Source organism: Pongo abelii, chromosome 19 (assembly GCF_028885655.2).
Source record: "Pongo abelii isolate AG06213 chromosome 19, NHGRI_mPonAbe1-v2.0_pri, whole genome shotgun sequence".
NCBI lineage: Eukaryota > Metazoa > Chordata > Mammalia > Primates > Hominidae > Pongo > Pongo abelii.
Window position 1 is genome coordinate 41,439,453 of NC_072004.2, and position 20,761 is coordinate 41,460,213.

At 50.1% G+C, this 20,761-nt stretch overlaps 1 protein-coding gene across 2 annotated transcripts in view; it reads left to right on the forward strand.

Moving 5' to 3' along the window:
* The first annotated feature begins 1,519 nt into the window (after positions 1 to 1,519).
* Positions 1,520 to 20,761, forward strand: part of KSR1 (kinase suppressor of ras 1) — a 169,871-nt gene continuing 150,629 nt past the window's right edge. The window contains exon 1 of one of the 2 annotated variants that reach the window (XM_054535603.2): positions 1,520 to 2,064. In XM_054535603.2, coding sequence (XP_054391578.1) covers positions 1,834 to 2,064 — 231 coding nt within the window. In that variant the 5' untranslated portion in view covers positions 1,520 to 1,833. The remainder of the gene's footprint in view (positions 2,065 to 20,761) is intronic. The other variant, XM_054535602.2, reaches the window with a different exon arrangement.

Consider the following 20,761-nt stretch of genomic DNA (forward strand, 5'->3'; position numbering starts at 1 on the left):
TGCCATATTGCCCAGGCAGGTCTCTAACTCCTGGCTTTAAGTGATCCTTCCCCCTTGTCCTCTCAAAGTGCTGGGATTACAGGCGTGAGCCACGGTGCCCAGCCCTTTATTTGGAAGGCTGGTGTAATATAAACATTAAAGGAAGGTGTAATACAAATTGCCATCCATTATTGATTGTTTTAGTGTCTATAAGGTTTGGATCCCACCTCCTGTCCAATTCTCATCCTCAAACACAAAAACAAAACAAAACCAAAAAAACAACTGTCTATCTATACACACACACACACACACCCTTGGCTGGCCTGAGAGGTAAAAGAAACATCCCGTAGGACCCGCGGAAAGAGCTCCTGAGGCACGTTGGAGGCTTTCTTGTGTGCCATGCACTATACATCTGGCACTGTAAAGAGGGTACGATAGCTAGTGGCTTCTGCAATCAAGCAGCTTACAAGAGAAAATTCAGAGGGGAGACATTTTTTCTGGTTGACAGATGTCGAAAGCATGAAGGTGTGGGAGCTTTGATCAGAGACTTGGTTTTTCAGTTTTGCCAGATAATAGAACACATGGGGTGAACTAATGGGAGAGGAGGGTGAACAGATGGGCGAGGCTTGATTGCTGGGTTAGGAGGCACAGAAAGGCACAGAGGACAGAGGACTACCAGTCCTTGGCAGTACTGTACTGCTCCATGGCCACTACTTGGGTCCAGGGCCACATTCAGATCTGAGGTTAGATGGTAAGAATTGCTAACATTTATCCAGCGACCACATGTGCGAGTAATCAATCTAGGTGCTGTGCATGTATTAACTCATTCTTCATAGGAACCCTACGAAAGAGCTATTTGATGAGGAGACTCGGGCATTCATAGGAAATCGAACGTGCCCAAAGTCTCACCCTAGACAGTGGTGGAGTGGGAATTTGAGTCCTGGCCACTTGCTCCGAAGCCACCGACAATTCAGTGTGCTGTCCCCCGTGTCTGGGCTGGCTTGGTGGGCTGGGAATGGCGGGGGAAATGGGACACTTATTTTGGTAGGTAAATGTGGTTCAGAAGAAAGCTCTTCGTCTTTCTCCAAGCCTGAACAATCCTTTTGGCGCAGGCAGTCCAGACTAGAACGCTTTGTGAGCCAGCTACAGGAGAAGTGCTGTAAGCCCCTTCCCACTAGATGGCAGCCCCTAAACCCACATACAAATCCTGGAACCTTCCTGGTCCCCATCTTCCAGGGCTGGGCTGCAGCTGAGGAACTGCGGGACGCACGCCCGCCGGGCGTCCAGGGGGCGCCGCCCCATCCGGGGGTCGCGGGAAGCTCCTAGGCCGGGTGGGGGGCGGAGGCAGACGGGGAGAAGCTGCTCCCCCGACTCTAGGCGCCTGGGGGAGGAGCCGGCACGGAGCAGCCCCACCCGGGGCTCCCAGTTGGGGCCCGCCCTCACCGCCTGCCTCGCCGCGGCCGCCGGGAGGGGACGGGAGAGGAGGGCTGGGAGGGCGGCGCGGGCGCGGGCGCGGGCGCGGTCTGGGGCCCCGAGGGCGGAGGCCGGCGGCAGGTGCGCGGCGTGGACTACAAGTCCCAGCATGCTCGGCCGCCCTGACCCGGCCCCCGCCGCCGCTTAAAGGCTCCGGGAGCCGCAGCCGTCGGGTCGCCGGGGCTTTCGCTTTGCCGCCGCTGCTGGGAGGGTGGAAGCGGCAGACGAAGCGGCAGACTCAGCGGCCGGCTCTATCGGCGTCCCGGCTCGGGCAGCGCCGAGGGGCGCTCCTGGTCCAGCTCTCCTGGCTCGGGGGTTCCTTGCCGAGGCGCCCGCGCCCCGGTCTCCCCGCCTCGGCCGCCGCGGCCCCGATGCCGAAGCATGGATAGAGCTGCGCTGCGCGCGGCGGCGATGGGAGAGAAGAAGGAGGGCGGTGGCGGGGGGGATGCGGCGGCCGCGGAGGGAGGCGCAGGGGCCGCGGCCAGCCGGGCGCTGCAGCAGTGCGGGCAGCTACAGAAGCTCATCGACATCTCCATCGGCAGCCTGCGCGGGCTGCGCACCAAGTGCGCTGTGTCCAACGACCTCACCCAGCAGGAGATACGGACCCTGGAGGTAAGTGGGTCGGGGACCGGGCTGGGCTCGAGGAGCGGCCCGGACACCTCCCTCCGGGCCCCAGTTCACTCTTGGCCGAGTTGCATCCTTGAGCCCGCGTCGCCCCCTTGGAGGCTTCCCCTCCCTCCGGCACTCGCTGATGCGGCAGACGGAGGACCCGGGACCAGCCCTCACCTTGGGCAGGATTTGTGGGGCAGGTGCGTGGTGGGAACTGGGATGGAGGCTCGAGGGGCCCGTGGGCGGGGTGGGCTGCGCGCGGACATCCCCTTTCCCCCCTTCTCCGCCCCACCCCATTTCCAGTTTGCGGGGCCGCAGGACTCGTCCCACTGAGTCACAAGCTGGACTTTTCCCCGTGTGACTGAGCCGAGCACCCGTGGGCCGGGGTGACGGAGGAGGTTCCCCTGAAGCGTGATCGCAGGCCTGCCGTCCCCTGTTCCCCTCACGCCCCAGACGCCGTCCTGTCCTTCCTTTCCTCTCCTCCCAGGTCTTGTCTGCCGCCTTTTCAAAAAGTGTTGCTGAAACTGCATTTTTGCTATTCAGGCGTTTGGTACTTTCCTTTCAGGTTGCCACGGAGGCTCGCTGCTTAAAATGTATTAATAATTACCCGCTGACTCCCCCTGCTTCCCCCCAAAGATTGGATTTTGGCTTAGGAAGGATTATGCTGGGAAGCAAGCCTTTGGTGGGAAGATGACACTGTTTAAGGGGTTCTGATGGAGACAGCCTGGAGTGTAAAGAAGAAATAAGATATGCGGGCCTTCCTCTCTAAAATTATAGCTGGGGAAGTATTTGAAGGTTTTGGAAAAACCAGCCGGAGGGTTGTTGGGGCACCCTGTCCGTACACAAATGAGGGCAACTAGTGGATTCCGAATGTAATTTTGGCCAGGGACGGGGCGGTGAAACGTCAGACCAGTTAATAGCTGCCCCGTCTTGAAGAAGGAACCTCTCACCATCTTGCCCTGCCACATCTGGCCTCCTGCAGGTCTGGGGATGTTTTGTTTTATTAGATCCTGAATTTCTCCTCCCCCTAAACCCTCCCCCCGCCCCTTATTGCTAATTGCCTCCGCCAGCTGTCATAAGGCCCTCTGTGATCGCGGTAATTATTACAAGACCAATCCTTCCTCCAGGCATGCCACAAGCCTGAATCCTTATTTGATCCCAAATGCTCGGGGGTGACTCTCCCTCAGTTTTATTTTCTTAAAAGCTATAAAACCACAGGACATTGGAAGAATACAGTCAGTGCTGGGTATTATTATTTTTTATTACAGTTGGCTAAAGCTGTAGTGACCAAGGCTTTGCTTAAAAAACAAACAAAACCCCTTACAACCGGCCTTTCTGCATGCATGCTGCAGGTTTCCAAGTATTGAGAGAAACTGATTTTTTGAACACAGCTGAGTGTGTTTGCTCAGCAAAGTTCAGTTTTTAAGCTGACACAATAGGGGGCCTGTGAGGCTCAGTTCCGGGAGGAGGGGTCGCTGTCCGGCAGAGTGTGCGTGGTTGGACTTCGGTGTTGCTGGGCTTGGAGAATGCTCTCTGTGTTGGCCTCTGTGGGATTGTCCCCACGTTGCTCTGAAGTACTCCTGGCTTCCAGAGTGTGTATATAGGAGAACCATTTGCTGTGCATTCTCTGGAATGGCCTTTTGTCCTACCCTAACTTCCGGAGTCCCTCATTTTGATGGCAGTGTGGCGTTCATGACACCCCAGAGCATCCAGCTATTTAAGTCTTGGAGCTGGTTTATTCAGGGGCTTCCCTCCTGAGTGTTTGTTTAGACGATCATCCCTGGCAGCAGAGAACCCATCTGAAGGCCCACGGGGGATTTGCAACTCCCTGTTCTTCCCATCGTGATGTGGATTCGGGTTCACTCCACTTCCTGAAAAGGCAGGGCCTGGGTTGTTTTTGGGGATGGGAATTTAGACCCCTGGAGCGAGTTCCATGGGGCTGCCACCAGCTAGTTTAGATGAGTCACTTCATCCCGGAGGCCTCAGCCTCCTCACCTGCAAAACAAGGAGGCTGGAGTGGATCTCTGAGGGCTCTGGAAGCTCGAAATTCTCTAGGTTAGAGAAGGAGACTTGGTTGGGTGAAATCAAATGTTTGTGATTGTTTTTATACTACCCTTGTTTAAGAATAACCCTCTTTAAGAATGGTTCTAAAATCCAGATTTACTGAACCCATAGTAACATAGGGGTTAAGTTTATTAGAAGAATCTTTGCCATAGGAGCAGTGTGGTGAACAGGAAGCCCCATGGCTTTCATACTGGGCCTGGGTTCTGTCTGTGTGACCTTAGTCAAGTCCCATGACTTCTGAAACTCAAGCTCTCTTGTCCATAAAATAGGAACGAGACTGCTCACACCTGCAGCATTTTGTCTGTCAGTCCATGCTGTTACTACCAAAAGAGTCTGCCTGGCAGCTGTCCCTAGTGAGGGTCCAGTAGCATTTATGGCACAGGCCACCACTAGGGAAACTTAACCCCTACTGGACCCTCGCTAGAGAAACAACTCCTACTTTATGGGTTCAGTAAATCTGGATTTTAGGGAAAGGTACTTCTGCAGCTGCCTCTCATTTCATACAGGTGGGTGACACAAGCCAGGAAACAATCTCAGCAAGCTGGGTGGGGCCGTCCACCGCCAGCAGCATGTGTTGAGGCCGGGCAGGCCAGTGGCATTGTCCACTCCAGCGTTCTTTCCTGTTCTATGGGCTCCCCACACACCAGGCCGTGGCCCCAGAGACTGTGCTTGCAACACTGGATTCCTGGCTTTTGAAGAAGGATCTGACCTGGAGGGCTTGGCCTGTGCAACTGCATCGGACTTACCTAGAATCTTAGGAGCCCCAGCTCACTCTGGCCTTCATTAAATAAACACTCAGTGGGAGAAGCAGCACGTGAAATGTCCCTGGAGGTCCCTGACCAGGGATGGGCTGCTGCCTGAAATCGGGTTGTGATGGGGTGTAGTGGGTCAGCATGTCTGGTTGTCTGGGGATAGCTTTTCTCTGTGTCGTGGTCCAGTTTGGATGGAAAAGGGTAGAAGGAGCTGAGACTTAACGTTTGCTGCCTATGTGCCTAGCAGCGTGCCTGACTCTTCTCAAACTCACACATGTTCCTGGAGATCAGCAGTCTTCATCATACACATTTTCCCTCTCTAAATAGAAAGGGAGGGAGGCACAATCTGAAACCAGGGTCTTAATCTGTAAACAGAAGTTGTGAGGCTACTGCTTCCTGGCAGGACCTGGTGTTCTGTCTCCGCTAGACCCTCCTAGGGGTCTGAAAACTCCACCGAGGCAAACGGGAATGTTCTTATGCCCCAGTATACTCACGGAGGGACACCTGGCCTGCCTAATAGCTGGGCCTGCAACCTATGCCACTAATAATTACCTTCATTCCTTTGAATCTGCCTAGCGCTGGGGAGACAAGGGTGTGTAGAAGCAGACACATGTTGCCTCATGGAGATTTATGTTCCAGGGACATTGTGACTTGCCCTTTCCTGCCAGCCTACTAGTACTTTCCAGAGACAGGCTCTGCCATGCTGAGTCTCCCCACCTTGCGTTCTTGTGGAGAAAAATCCCTCCTAAGCAAGCTGGCGTGGAGAAAGGGGCTGCAGGACTTTGACCATCAGGCTTTGCTGGGGGAGGTGATGTTGGAAACTGTGGTAGGTGCAGAGGGGAGGCAGTGTTGGGAACTGTGGTAGGTGCAGAGTCAGGCTGTGCTGGGAGGCGATGTTGGGAACTGTAGTAGGTGCAGTCTCTGCCCTTCGGCTGCTTTCCTGAGCCGTTGCCTTGGAGCCGCAAGGGGTCAGAGGGGAGGCCCTCCTGCCACCTGGAAGGTCAGAGAGGCCTGGCCCTCACACAGCTCTGCCATGGCAGAGGTCAGAGTCCCACCGTGTGGGGGACCTGAGCTCGCCCTGTGCCTCCCAGGAGCATCTGGCGATGGAACTGCTGGGAGAGGGGAGGGGTGGCATGCCTGCAGATTGGGTCCTTAGGGTGTGTTGAGGCACGTTCCCTGGACAGACCTTTAGTTACTGTTGATGTGCTTACCTGGCTGGTGTTACTGTTGATGTGCTTACCTGGCTGGCGGCCACCTAGCAAGGGTTCTGAAGTAGGTGGGCTGTTCTCCCAGTCTTTGGGGTTTAGGGACACTTCTAGTCTAGTGAAGGAACCAGGCAGGGCACAGTAATGACTGTAGTAGCACAGCTTGCAGGACCCTGCATTGGGAACCCCACTGAACCCTTGGCCCATCCAACCTCCTGGGTTTTTTTTTGTTTTGTTTTTTGTTTTTGTTTTTCTTTTAGTCAGAGTCCCACTCTGTCGCCCAGGCTGGAGTGCAGTGGCATGATCTCGGATCACTGCAATCTCAGCCTCCCAGGTTCAAGCAGTTCTCCTGCCTTAGCTTCTGAGTAGCTGGGATTACAGGCATGCCCCACTATGTCCAGCTAATTTTCGTGTTTTTAGTAGAGATAGGCCAGGCTGTGTTGGCCAGGCTGGCCTTGAACTCCTGGCCTCAAGTGATCCACCAACCTTGGCCTCCCAAAGTGCTGGGATTACAAGTGTGAGCCACCTCCTGGTTTTCTGGGAAATATTCCCAGAGTCTTGGGGACTTCTCCCAAGTCACAGGTCCCTGGCAGAACTGAGAGTGAAACCTGGTTTTGCTTTCCCACCCAGTCACTGTCTCGAAGTGTGGCGTTTCTCTGCTTCTGCTCTGTGGTCACGGTTGTAATCCTCTGGCCAAGTGGCTCCAGCCATCTTTGAAGAGATACAGAGCTGGGAGCTGGGGCTCTGGCCCTTTTTGTGTCCACTTTCACCTGGGTAACTTTTTCGCTGGTAAAACCTACCTCCCAAATGTTTCTCGGAGGCAGCCTGGAGGGAGACCCACAGTGGCTGTGAGCCTGGGGAGGGCTGGGTGGTGCTGGAGAGAGGTCTTATCAGGTCTGCAGCTTGGGTTGACGTGGGTGCCGGGAGGTGTGGTTTGCTGCCTGCAGCTATGGGAATGCCTTCTTCCACATCAGGGTTGTTTGCTGCTCTTGGAATGGTCTGGGCTGCCTCAAAATCCAGGAAAGTGCGCCGTAGGTATTCTACTCCTGCCCGCTGGATGTGTCTGGAGATGGACCATGCAGAGATGCTGGCCCATGGTGGCAGTGTCTGCAATGCTGGGGAGAAGCAGCAAAGCCTGTGGCCAAGTCTCTCTAAGCTGTGCCTTTTAAAAAGGCCATCCTTTCAGAATAGGCTGGTTGAGATCTCTTTTTTATGTTTAATTCAAAGGGAAAGCTGCATAGGTGCCTTTGGGGTTAGGGGAATGATCTTCGAGTAGAGAGGGCAGACACAGATGAGGAACATGCTTGATCACCTGTTCTATGTTGAGCGCTCCACTAGGCTCTCGGCATATGTCGCACCTTAACATTCACAATGATGCTATGAGGCCTTATCCTGATGTTGCAGATGAGGGAGTTGCAGCCCAGAGGGGTGGAGAGACTGTCTCAGCAGGTGGTTGAACCCAGGTTGACTGGTCTTGAGAACTTATGTTCAGAACTCCTCAGCTGTTGCTATGGTGGGGTGCAGGGCCATGGTTGCTGAGACCAAGGAAATGGCCAGTAATAAAAAGAGCTGGGCCGAGAGCATTCCGTGGCTCAACTCTCGATGTTTGGGCTTCCTGGTGGCCACCCAGGCTGTGCAGCCTCAGGGTTCGGGCATGGGTCTGCTTCCCTAATGTCCAGGCCAGCACATCCTCAAAGACAAGACTCTCAGCACCATGATGCAGCCAGCTCTACGCTTGTCTCATTCTGAGAAAGGAGAAGCTGCCTAGAGATCAGTTTACTCATAATTTTTTAAATGGCTACCTGTCTTATTCTTTCTGAACAGTTCCTCTGATAAACAGTATATTCTTTAACTTTCTACTTTTAATTAAAATATGTAAAAAATACATAATGATATATGTTCACTATAAAAAAGAAAGTACTAGATGTACAACAGTGAAAATCACCCATAATGCCACCTCTCAGAGTTAATTCCAGTGCACGTTTTGTTGTATATTCTTCCTGCATTTGCATACAAATGTACATGTGTATATTTGTGGCACATACCATGTGCATTGCCTTGTAAGTGTCTTCTGTCTATATCAGCACATATACATATGCATCAGCACTATTAGTGGCTGCATTGTGTGGTCATACCACAAATTCATCTAACCGGTTTCCCTGTATGGGCCATTCAGGCTGTTTCCAAGTCTTGCTTTTATAAATGGTGCTGCAATGAGTATCTTCCTACAAGTGAGATTTGCTGGGTCAAAGTGTATGAATACATTTAATATCTGTCCTAGTCTTTAATATCTTTGTGGCATCATAACTCCCCCTCTCCTAAGCAGGAATGGCAGCCTTCATACATTTATCCATTTGCCACTGCATCTGTAATCACACTGACGGCCACGAGTTTAAAAGGAGGCTGGGGCTGGGTGCAGTGACTCATGCCTGTAATCCCAGCACCTTGAGAGGCTGAGGCTGGTGGATAGCTTGAGTCTAGGAGTTCAAAACCAGCCTGGGCAACATGGTAAACCCCGTCTCTACAAAAAATAGAAAATTAGCCATGCATGGTGGCATGCTCCTGTAGTTCTGGCTACTCAGAAGGCTGAGGTGGAGGTTGCAGTGACCTGAGATTGCACCATTGCACTCCAGCCTGGATGACAGAGAAAAAAAAAAGAGGCTGGACATGGTCCTCTGGCTGAGGTTCTGGGATAAGTGTTAGGAACTATGGCTTCTAGTTTTGTGGTTCTTGTGTCTGAGGTTCTGGGCTATGTGTCAGGCATTGTGGCTTCCAGTTTTTGTGGTTACCTGCAGCAAAGGGGGGCCCCCTGGGCTGTTCAATTAGAAGAAGGCCTTTTCCTTGCTCCAAGATAGCGGAGGGAGGGGCTGGATTTCAGGTCTCCCTGTCCAGGGACTGATCAGCTTTGGTAGTACATAATCATATGGTGAGGTCTTGATCACTTGAGGCTCATGAAAGTCACTTTAACTGCATTCTTGGTTGCATCCCTAACTACAAATACTGATCACAGTGCTATTTGGGGTGCCTGGCTTTGGGGATGATTTAGTAGAGTTGTGGGTTTCTACGGCTGCAAAGGGTCTTGGAATTTCCATCTGGTCCAGCCCTCTCATCTTGTAGGTGAGGAAACTGAAGGCCTGAGGGAGAACTGACTTGCCAGGAACCCCTGTTAAGCAGAATTAATAAAGGGTGGTTATTAAAGGAGCACTGAGTTGGGAGTCAGACCTGGAGGCCCACACCCTTGGTTAAGACGTTATACCACCTTGAGTCTGGCCTGTTGACTGAGGGTGAGCCACTCCATCCTCCTCTGATTGTGGGGTGTTGACCTCAAGGGGTTTCCTGTAGGAAGAAGCAAATGGATTTGCTTTCCTAGCTCTGTCCCAGTGCCTTAGGGACCCTGAGGACTGGAGAGATTCTTGGAGCGCCATCTGGGGTATGTCGTGGGTGGGCCTTTTTTGAAGGTCAGTCTGCCCAGTGGGCTGGCTCAGCCCGAATGAACTGTCTTGAATCTTTGGAGTTGTCTGTGTACTTTTAAGGGCTTCTCATCCTTGCACCAAAAGATCCCCTGGAAATTAGGTGGGAAAACCTTAACTTTTGTGGGGGGCCTTGTGTTTGTCTTAAAAGTTCATGCACATGGCCAGGTGTGGTGGCTCACACCTGTAATCCTATCCTGGATCCCTTGAGTCAAGGAGTTTGAGACCAACCTGGACAACATAGTGAGACCCCGTCTCTACAAAAAATAAAATATTAGCCAGGGGTGGTTGTGCGCATCTGTAGTCCCAGCTACTACAGTGGTTGATGCGGGAGGAGCACTTGAGCCTGCACTGAGCTGTGATCTCACCAGTGTACTCCAGCCTGGGCCACAGAGCAAGACCTTGACTCAAAAAAAAAAAAACAAAAAAAAACCCAGCAAGAAAAATTCTTGCAGATTTTGCATTCTGTGCCACTATGCATTGGTTTTCATGTCAAGATAATGTCAGAAATTCTTTACAATTGCTTCCAGAAGGAGTAGCCTTTTAATCTAGTGCACAGGTGTCCAGTCTTTTGGCTTCTCAGGGCCACATTGGAAGAAGAATGCTCTTGGGCCACACATAAAATACACTAATGGTAATGATAGCTGATGAGCTTAAAAAAAAAAAAAAGGTTTGTGCATAATTTTCATGATACCCACCACCACAGATAGGCGGAAAAGTCCTTGTAGTCAAAGGGTTGGACATGGCTGATCTAGTGTCTTGGCGTCCATTTTGGCTTTCTCCCTGATTCCAGAATGCAGGTAGAGATGTAGAGATGTGCTCTCAGGACAGCTGTTGAGATAAAAAAAATTCGTTGTCATTTATTCCCAGGCACAGCTGTTTGTCATTTGCATTGAAAAAGTCTCCATTCAAACTGCTGTAACATATAAAACCTATTTATGTAATTCTGTATTTTTCTGTTGTCTTGGCCTTGGTGGGCCGCAGTGTGTTTTAACTGAGCAAACTGTCTTTCCAAATAATGAAGCTGAAGTCAGCCTACCTGCTTGCCATTTTTCTTCCCCTTCCATTTTTCTAACCTCAGGATAATTGTAAGAATGAATTAAGATTTGTGTTTAAGGCCGGGCACAGTGTCTCAGGCTTGTAATCCCAGCACTTTGGGAGGCAGAGATGGACGTATCACTTGAGCTCAGGAGTTCCAGACCAGCCTGGGCAACATACTGAGACTCCGTCTTGTATAATTAAATTAAAATTTAAAAAAAGAAGAGGTAAAGACCTGTGTTTAAAATTTTTAAAAAAAGAGGGAAAGTGTAATGCAAAATGTGGACTATGCCAGCTATGATTGGGAAAAATAATTTTTCATACAGCATTATCTATAGACTTGTATTAGCAGCATACTGGTCATAAGCGTTTTGCTTTCTGCAAATATGATGAGGTAAGCTACTTTAAAGTGTGTTGGGGCTTTCTTCCGCGTGGCTCCCGGAGGTGTTGAGTCCCAATTTAGCCAATTAATTTGGGTTTAGTTTTGATATGGATAAGGGATACCAGCTTCATTCATGGTGTACACACAGTTTTGCCAATAAGGAAAAAAAAAAAAGCAACCTGAATGTTCCTACTCATTAGGAGCTATCTGGAGAGCTCCCACCCCACCCCCATCAAGGCCCGGGCCCTTAAAAAGACTCAGTGCAGCCTTTCTGTATCTCACTGTATTCTGCAAGATGCTCCTGTGAAGAAAGTTGTGCTGCATCAGCCATCTCCCTCCTGAAGATCCCTGCGGATGAGGATTTGTCTTTTAAAGGTTCTGAGAAGTACTGCAACAACAGTTCTCAAACTTATTTTTCCAAGGGATCTTTTCTTCCACTGAACGTAGTTGGGGAGACACGACCTTAAGCCTTGAGCAGAGAAGAGACAAGAAACTGTTGGCTCACTTACAACCAAGTGTTGTGTTTAAGTTTTAGGTTTTTATGAAACTGAGGTGCTGTTTGAGTTTCCAAATAAAATTGGGTGGTTCAAGAGAGGCTGGTATCCCTGTAGACTTATCCAGCCATGAGGGGTTGCCTTTTTTACAAAGGGAAATAGGGTGTCTCCTGGGCATCACATTAGTACTTAAATACATGTATCACTGAATCCTTCTAACAAGAAGAGGAAACTTGCCCAGAGAGGTGTGCCCGCCTGCCTGCCTGCCTGGAGTTTGCACTTCCTGCCTCCTCCTGGCCCTGGGTGCATTTAGGTGGTGTTAAGGGCATGGTCTGCTCAGGGTCTACCGGGAACCTCATGATCCCCTTGGTGGGCAGAAAACAATCCAAGATAAGTGCAGATGGCTGTGGGTGCATTTGAGCTTGGGCTGCCGGGAGGTTGGGGGAGAGGGCTGGGCTACAGATGAATGCTTTTTAAAATAAAAAAGGAAATGTTGGCTCTGAATGGAAAGGAAAGGAAGCAGCTTCCTGTTTCTCGTGGTGGCTTTTTGAAAGGAGGAGCTCTTTCTGGCCTCTTGGCCAACGGAGGCCTGGGCTGCCTGGGGCCACTCTAGATGCGCTGGAGTCGAGGCTCCCACACCGCTGCCTGAGGTTTCAGAAAGAGAGCGCTGGTTCCACCCCGTTTCATTTTCCCCGGTCGCTGAGTCAAATGGATGCATGTGGTTTCCAAAACGAATATCTGTACCTGTTACAAAATGGATGTGTCATAATAGGTGACATTTACTTTTACGGCAAGCTTGCTTGGTGCCTGGCCCCCTTGTTAAGCTTTATGTAGCATTTACTTTTCACAACACCCTTGTGAGGAAGGTCTTCTGGCTGTCCCCATTTTACAGATGAAGAAACTGAGGCGCAGAGTGGTTAAGTGACTTTCCCAGAGTCACATAGCTAAGGAGAGACTCAGCTGTGACTTGAACCCAGGCAGTCTTAATTCCTTGCCTTTACCACCCAACTTGGATTTGCAAACTCCTCTCTCCGTCCAGCTGGAAAATCTGTTAGCATAGGATAATTTTGAAGACTCTGGTTGTCTTTGTCTAGGCTCTGGGGGGTAGCCCCAAACCCTGGGCCAGGCCATAGTGATTCCTTGGTGTGTAGCGGCCAAGGGAGAAACTTACTTTTTGCCCTCTGAAGGTTTACTGAAAAATTAACTCACAACATATAGATGACTAAGAGAAATGGCATATAAATTGATTCTCCCTGGTGTATCACAGAATCACAGAGTGATTACTTAATATCCCAGTGGGACCCAAATATTTCTTTGAATGTTCCTAAGAGATAGACATTATCTTGTGAATGGGTCTCTTAGGGTGTGGTTGCATTTTTGGTCTTTTTTCCTGCAATAGATAATGAGATAACAGTGAGGGGAAGAAAAAACAATCCTTGGTCCCTGGTGGGTCCATCTGGTCTTTTTATAGATAGGGGAAATGTCTCTTTCAGTGTCTGTTAATCTCTAAGGGCCTTTAGTTTAAAATGCTCATTATATCAGAGAGCTATGTTTTGAGGTCAAGTTCCCTGTGCTCCATCAGGTGAAATGCCTAGGTCTGAGTTTATTTATTTATTTATTTTTTTTTTGAGACAGAGTCTCGCTGTGTCCCCCAGGCTGGAGTGCAGTGGCGCAATCTCAGCTCACTGCAAGCTCTGCCTCCCGGGTTCATGCCATTCTCCTGCCACAGCCTCCCGAGTAGCTGGGATTACAGGTGGCTGCCACTATGCCCGGCTAATTTTTCGTTTTCATATTTTTAGTAGAGACGGGGTTTCACCGTGTTAGCCAGGATGGTCTCGATCTCCTGACCTCGTGATCCACCCGCCTCGGCCTCCCAAAGTGCTGGGATTACAGGCGTGAGCCACTGCGCCCAGCCATGTATATTTTTTTAACTTTATCATGGAAAGGTTTAAACTTGTACAAAAGTAGAGAGAATGTTGTGACCACCTCTATGTAGTGATTACCCAGCTTCAGCAATAACCAGCTGTGGCCAATTATTTTTTTTTTTTTCTGAGATGGAGCCTGGCTGTGTTGCCCAGGCTGGAATGCAGTGATGAGATCTCAGTTCACTGCAACCTCTGGCTCCCGGGCTCAAACAATTCTCTTGCCTCCGCCTCCCAAGTAGCTGGGATTACAGGCACACACCACCATGCCTGGCTAATTTTCTTATTTTTAGTAGAGACAGGGTTTCACCGTGTTGGCCAGGCCAGCTCGTGAGCTCAAGCAATTTACCCACCTTGGCCTCCCAAAGTGCTGGGATTACAGGCATGAGCCACCGTTCCTGGCCTGTGACCAATCTTGAGTGATCTAGGGTATTTATGCTCTGTTTTGGCAATGGTGGCCCTGGGCATTTCGTCTCTAGGAAGCAGAGTGACCCAGGGCAGTCTTCTCCAGCCATCCGCTTCCAGGCTGAGCTGTACCTATCTCAGCAGGCTGGGAGGAATCTCTATGTTTTCCTATGAAAAGGCAGTTTTGATTATTTTCTCCTAAGCTTGCTCTGGCTTCTGGCAGCAGGTACATTGCGGAGTGTCCGTCTCACTATCTAACCTGAGTCTCCTGCTGCACCTGAGACCTGTTCTCAGACGGCTGAGTGCTTTCCCTCTCCCCACAGCAGTCCTGCCAGAGACTGAGATGAGAGTCTTTAACGAAGCAGGGCCCCCAGACCCAGCGGAATCCCACTGTGCATGTCCTGATTTCCAGTCCACTCTTGCCCATGCCTCTAGTGTCTCTTCCCTTCCTTTTCCTTGTTGCTTGTTCCCATTATGAGATAAGTGTATTTCAGCTAACATTGATTAAGCTTCACTGTGTGTGGGCCCTGGAGAGAAAAGCTGCTGAGTACAGGAAGGTGCTATTCTCTGGGAGCCCCTGGCAAACCCTCATTTCTGTGGTTCCAGCCTGGAACCTGGATCCAGCACCTGTAAAAGGCTTCCTTGCCCTTCCCGGCTCTTATCTTGAGGCTCTGCACAGTCCTTCCCGAAGCCTGGCTTTGCTGACCGCTTTCTCATTTCTTTTCTCCGTGGTCTTTTGATCCCAACAGGTAGTTTTCTTTTGGTTGTTTGTGCTTTGTTTTGGCTTTTGCTGTCTTCTCTTGCAAGCATTTCTCAGGTGCCAAGTCACTTTTTGCTGGCTGTTTCAGTCTCCGAGTTTGGCCTCCACAACACAATCGTGATGTCGCTATGGGAAAGAGCCCCTCAAGCACTTGGTAGGACATTGAGGCGTGCATTGAGGGCGCCAGGATGTGCGGGAACTCTGGGGTGAGGATGACATATTCGTATTCTGACTCCATTCCTTGCCAGCTCTGTGACCTTGGGCAAGTTCTTTAGCTCTCTGGACCTCAGTATTCTTGTTAGTTAAAAGGGGATAAGAGTAGGTTAATTTTGGATTCTTTTGAGAACCAAGATACAGAAGGAGTGCTGGACAGTGCCAGGTACTTAGAAGGAGTTCAGTGTTTCCCCCCCTGCCCCCCGCCTTTCATGTAGCATTACTCCAAAACACTTTTCCATGTTTCCCTGTTATCTTCCTTTTGGTCATTTTATTTGCCACATGAGAGTGTATCTAGTGGATCTGCTGTAACTTGGCAAAGCATTTTCCCTGTTATTGGACATTTCAGTAGTTTCTAGATGTCTGCAATTATAAACAATGTGAATGGAATCGTTTTTATATGGGCGCTTTATTTTTGTTCCTATTCTGAATTTGTTTTCTTGGGATAATTCCCAGGAATGGAATTACTGGATCAAAGAGCATGGAGATGGAGTTTGTGTGTGTGTGTGTGTGTGTGAGAGAGAGAGATAAGACTTGCCAAACTGTTCTCCCATTTTTTTTTTTTTGAGGTGGAGTATCGCTCTGTTGCCCAGGCTGGAGTGCAGTGGTGTGATCTCAGTTCACTGCAACCTGCACCTTCTGGATTCAAGTGATCCTTCTGTCTCACCCTCCTGAGTAGCTGGGATTACAGGTGCACACCACCATGCCCAGTTAAGTTTTGTTTTTGTTTGTTTGTTTGAGACAGAGTCTCGCTCTGTCGCCCAGGCTGGAGTGCAGTGGTGCGATCTCGGCTCACTGCAACTTCCGCCTCCCAGGTTCAAGCAATTCTCCTGCCTCAGCCTCCTGAGTAGCTGGGATTACAGGTGCCTGCCACCACGCCCAGCTAATTTTTATATTTTTAGTAGAGACAGGGTTTCACCATGTTGGTCAGGCTAGTCTCAAACCCCTGACCTCGTGATCCACCCACCTCGGCCTCCCAAAGTGCTGGGATTACAGACGTGAGCCACTGCGCCAGGCCTAAGTTTTGTATTTTTAGTAGAGACAGGGTTTCACCATATTGGCCAGGCTGATCTCAAATTCCTGACCTCAGGTGATCCGCGGACCACGGCCTCCCAAAGTACTGGGAGTACAGGAGTGAGCCACCACACCTAGCCCCTCCATTTAACTCCTTTTGAATGATGGCTGTTTTAAAAATTGTACTCCTGGGTAAGTATCTCGTATTTTTTACAATTCTTTCTGACCTTTGTGCCTTTCTTCTTCTCTCCTTTATTCTCCCCATTTTTTGACCTTGTTAGATATTCCTCATCTTGAATTTGCTGTTTGTCTCTTCTGTCCATTCATTCAGTGACTTTTTTTTTTTTTTTTTTTTTAAATTTCAGACAGAGACTCACTCTGTCCCCCAGGCTGAAGTGCAGTGGCACGATCTTGGGTCACTGCAACCTCTGCCTCCCGGGTTCAAGCGATTCTTGTGCCTCAGCCTCCTGAGTAGCTGGGAGCACAGGCACGCACACTACACCCGGCTAATTATTGTACTTTTAGTAAAGACAGGGTTTTGCCATATTGGCCAGGCTGGTCTCAAACTCTTGGCCTCAAGTGATCTCCCTACCTTGGCCTCTCAAAGTGCTGTAAAGGCATGAGCCACCATGCCAGGCCCACTCAAGTGATGATTTATTGAGCATCTGCTCAATATCAGGTTTGTTTTAGGCACTGTTTTAGGCACTGAGGAAGGAGCAAGGAAGAAAATAGAGGGCTTCCTTCAGTGGAAAGAGAAAGATAATAAACACGCCAAATAGATGTGCTCTCAGGAGAAAACTGGAAGTGGGTTAGAGAGAGGTGGGGGTGTGGAAGAGGTGATTTCTTTAGATGGGGTGATTGGGAAAGGCCTTCCCAGAGAGGGTGACTTTTGAGCTGAGTCTTGAAAGATGAGAAGGCCACTGTAGCCTGGAGGAGTGTTCCCGGCAGAGGGACTGGCTTGTGCAAGAGCCCTGAGGCAGAATCGAGCTTGGTGTGGTCAAGGGCCAGGAGGAGGCTGGTGTGCCTGGAACACAGTGTCAGGGGAGGATGGTTGGCCTTGGGGTCAACGAGGTAGGCAGGGGCATGGGGCTGTTTTTTCAGTGCTGGGCCCCAGGAGAGAATTAATGCAGCAACTCAACAAACAGGTGTCCTCCCACGTCCCCCTCCACCCTTCTGGCCGGGTTTCGTGCCAGGCGCTGTTCTGGAATATAAGAGTGAATGAGAGGTGTATTGTGCTCCAGAAAGCCAGCTTAGTGGGGGAGTTTGTGGATGAGTAAACCCATAGAAGGTGCTGGTGAGATGTGAATGAAGGCTCATCAGGCCGCACAGCTGACTCGTCTCTGCACTGAGGTGTGTAGGGACTTGGGAAATGTGTCTTGATTTGCACGGAACTGTGCTGTGTGCTGCCAGCCTTCACTGTGGTAACTGAAACTCGGTTCGCTGATGTAAAGCCTGGCAGTCCCGGCCTGCTTGGGGGCACGTGGACCCCCGTCAGGGAAGGGGTCCTCAGACTTGAGGTTGCCAGCTCAGATGTGGGGCTGCTGATACCAGGTATGAGTGTTTAGGCTCCCAGTTATGGGAAACAAGCCCAAGAGACAGCCATGGGAAACCCCCTTCTTACTGAGCTGCCTGCCCTGCCTCTTTCTCCCCTGACTGTGGACTCTGATTTGTGGCTCTGGTTGGGAATGTAGACTTGGGGACATTGTGCTCCTCATGGGTTTCTTCCCGTAGGATGGGGCAAAGAAGGGGTTATGAGATCGAGCAGATGCTTCTGGGAGTCTAGATTGTACTCACATAGCGAGGTGTGGACCTCATGAGAGTGCCTGGAAATAGCCTGGTGGAAGATGTTGGCACCATTTCGTTTGGAGGAGGCTGAATGACTCATAAGCCCCAGGGGGGCTCTGATGTCATTGAGTTAGGGGCCTCCTTTGACCAGGGTTAACCAGCACCTTGGGTTCCTTGCGTGTAAGCTTGTTGCTATTAAATAAATGGGAAGTGGGCTGGGCCCCGTGGCTCATGCCTGTAATCCCAGCACTTTGGGAGGCCGAGGTGGGCCGATTACCTGAGGTCAGGTGACCAGCCTGGCCAACATGGTGAAACCCCGTCTCTACTAAAAGTACAAAAATTAGCCGGGCATGGTGGTGGGTGCCTGTAATCCCAGCTACTCAGGAGGCTGAGGCAGGAGAATTGCTTGAACCTGGGAGACGGAGGTTGCAGTGAGCTGAGATCATGCCACTGCACCCTAGCCTAGGCAACAGAGCGAGACTCCATCTCAAAATGAAAATAAAAAAATGAATGGAAGGCCAGAATCCTGGGAATATATCAATAATAACTCAGGGCCCTATCCCTTCCTCCCACAGTTATGGCTAATGTGAAGTGGACCTGCCCAGGTTTTTTGAGACAGGGTCTCGCAGTGTTTCCCAGGCTGGAGTTCCGTGGCACCATCTTGGCTCACTGCAGCCTCTGTCTACCTCTCTGGCTCACCTTCAGCCTCGCAAATAGCTGGGACCACAGGTGTATGTCACCATGCCCAGCTAGTACCCAGGTTTAAGGCAGCAAGATTCTGACAGCAGTTCTCTCAGTTAACTTCTCGGTGATGATAACTTTATGAGCCCATGTAGGTGATGAAATAAGGCCCAAAGTCACACAGTAACTGGTGGAACTGAATTGTCTGAATTTCCATTTGTGTTCATTTCATTGCCCTCTTTAGAAATTTGCTTGATCTTGGGTCATGTTCAGGGCAGAAAGAGATAATACAAGGCTTTGGTAATGCTTAGCATTCTAGAAGAAGTAATGCTGGGTGGAAATGGATTTGGCAGTCTCGTTTTTCGCATCATTGGAATGGGAGTCCCTCACAGTTGGAGACAGGATGAAGTAACAGAGTGTGGGGATCTGGATTAACAGGTGGCCATTCGCAGAAAGGAGGCTGCAAAGCAAGAGGTGGGGGCTTCTGGCTGAGCAGGAAGATGGGAGAGGGGCATCCTTGTGAGGAGCAGCCTGCAGGGCTGGGGTTTGGGCAGCAGGCAGGCGGAGGACTTTATCTGATCATCTCAAATAATTTTGCCTCTGCTTGGAAGGGTTCTAGCTACAAAGGCAACATAGCAGGTAGTGCTTGGGTGTGATGGCGATAGGCACAGTGGTATTTTAAATACTGGTGGTACATTTTAGGAGAAAGAAGGTGACAAGTCCTTGGGGAGAGTCCCTGTGGTGGCCATGACTCACCGTGGCACAGGGGACAGAACAGAACAAGGAAGAATCCATCAACGAATGGAAACTTGTCTTTTTAGGGGACAGGAAACTTTTTTTGTGTGGTTGGCCTGGTGGCTTATGAGGAGAGGTGAACATTTGAGACAAAACCCCAGGCCACTCTTCCAACTGCATCTTTGACAATTTTGAGAGTTTTAGGAAGTAGTTAAAAAAAGAAAAAGAGAAACCAAAAGCCAAAGACCTCGTTTACTCACAATACCTGTGTACAGCCAGCCGTGTGGGCTGCGATCGGCCATGTGTCTAGAGGAAACTCCTTCACTTGCATCCCTCCCACCTAGACCCCTAAACCAGAGGGGGCTTCTGACTATTCTTAGAAGACTTAGGCGGCCTCAAATGACCAGACCTTGTCTCAAGCATCTAACAGCTTAGGCCAAACTTCCTCTCTGGCCCTGTTTGGTTTAAGCAGTTTCCTGGTCTAGCAGGATTTGTTATCTTAGCACCCAGCTTGTCAAAGCCGTAGTGCTACTTGTCATAGCAAACAGGCCCCTGTCACCCTGTGGCTGCAAGCCAGGCAATGCTTATGTTCCAAAAGTCAGACCTGCTGTTCTTACTATAAAGCTCTGCTGGACCATGGGTGGCTTCTATCTTTGGATGTAAGGATGGGAGGATGAGCAGCACCTCATGCTGTGTAAGAGCACAGGTTGACAGCCTGGATTCAGGCTGCACTGCCTTTCTGGCTAGCTGTGTGTCTTTGGGCAAGTTGCTTACCCTTTCTGAGCAATAGTTTCCTCATCTGTGAAATGGGGATTATAATAGGGTTGTTTTTCATAGTAAGTAAGATGAGCCATGGAAAAGCACAATGCCTTGTGCAGAATGCGAATATTTTTATATTATAATATTACTATTTATTTTCTCGACAAGTGTTTAATTAGCACCCATTAGGGGCTGGGCACTATTCTTAGCTCTGGGGAAAATAGCAGTGAACAAAATGGACACAAATGTAGACCTTGTGGAACTTATGCTTTAGTGTTGGGAGGAGACATTCAGATGACAAGTAAATAAGTAAAGCCTGGAGCAGTGACACACACCTGGAATCCCAGTTACTTGGGAGGCTGGGGCAGAAGGATCACCTGAGCCAGAGTTCAAGACCAGCCTGGGCAACATAGCGAGATTCCCATCCCTAAAAATACCACACACACACTAAGGAAAATGTGTTATCTGTTAAGTGGTAAAAGTGCTGTGGAGAAAATGAAAGCAGGGAGGGGTGCCTAGATGGTGGTATAATTTAAAGTAAGGGATCAGGATGGGTTTGCAGAGGAGGTGATATTTGAGTAAAGAGTAGAGAAGGGCTCCACGGGGATACAGCTGGAAAAGAGCTTTGGAAGCTGAGCTCATGTGGAAGCCGAAGGGGAGTGAGCCCGGGTTGTTGGAAAACCCTGGGGCCAGGGGTGAGGCCACAAGGGGCCCTGGGCATGACATTTAGGGAGGTGCTTGCTCTCCAGTACCCACTGCACTCACGGGACTCTGAGCACAAGTGTGAAGGAGGAAAGAGTAATGAGAAGAGAAGGTGGTGAGAAGTGCTGGGTTTATGTGGGCTCTGCCTCCGTCCTGTAGGATCCACAGGGGATTTTGAAACTTGTGTCTTACTAAAAAATGGAGTTTGGGGGCTGGCACACTAACCTACTGATTTACAGAAAGTCACTTTCTGACTGCGTGGGCAGGTGACAGAGCACTGGCCCAGGGCAGGCTGAGGCTCTGCCACTCACTGAGGGCA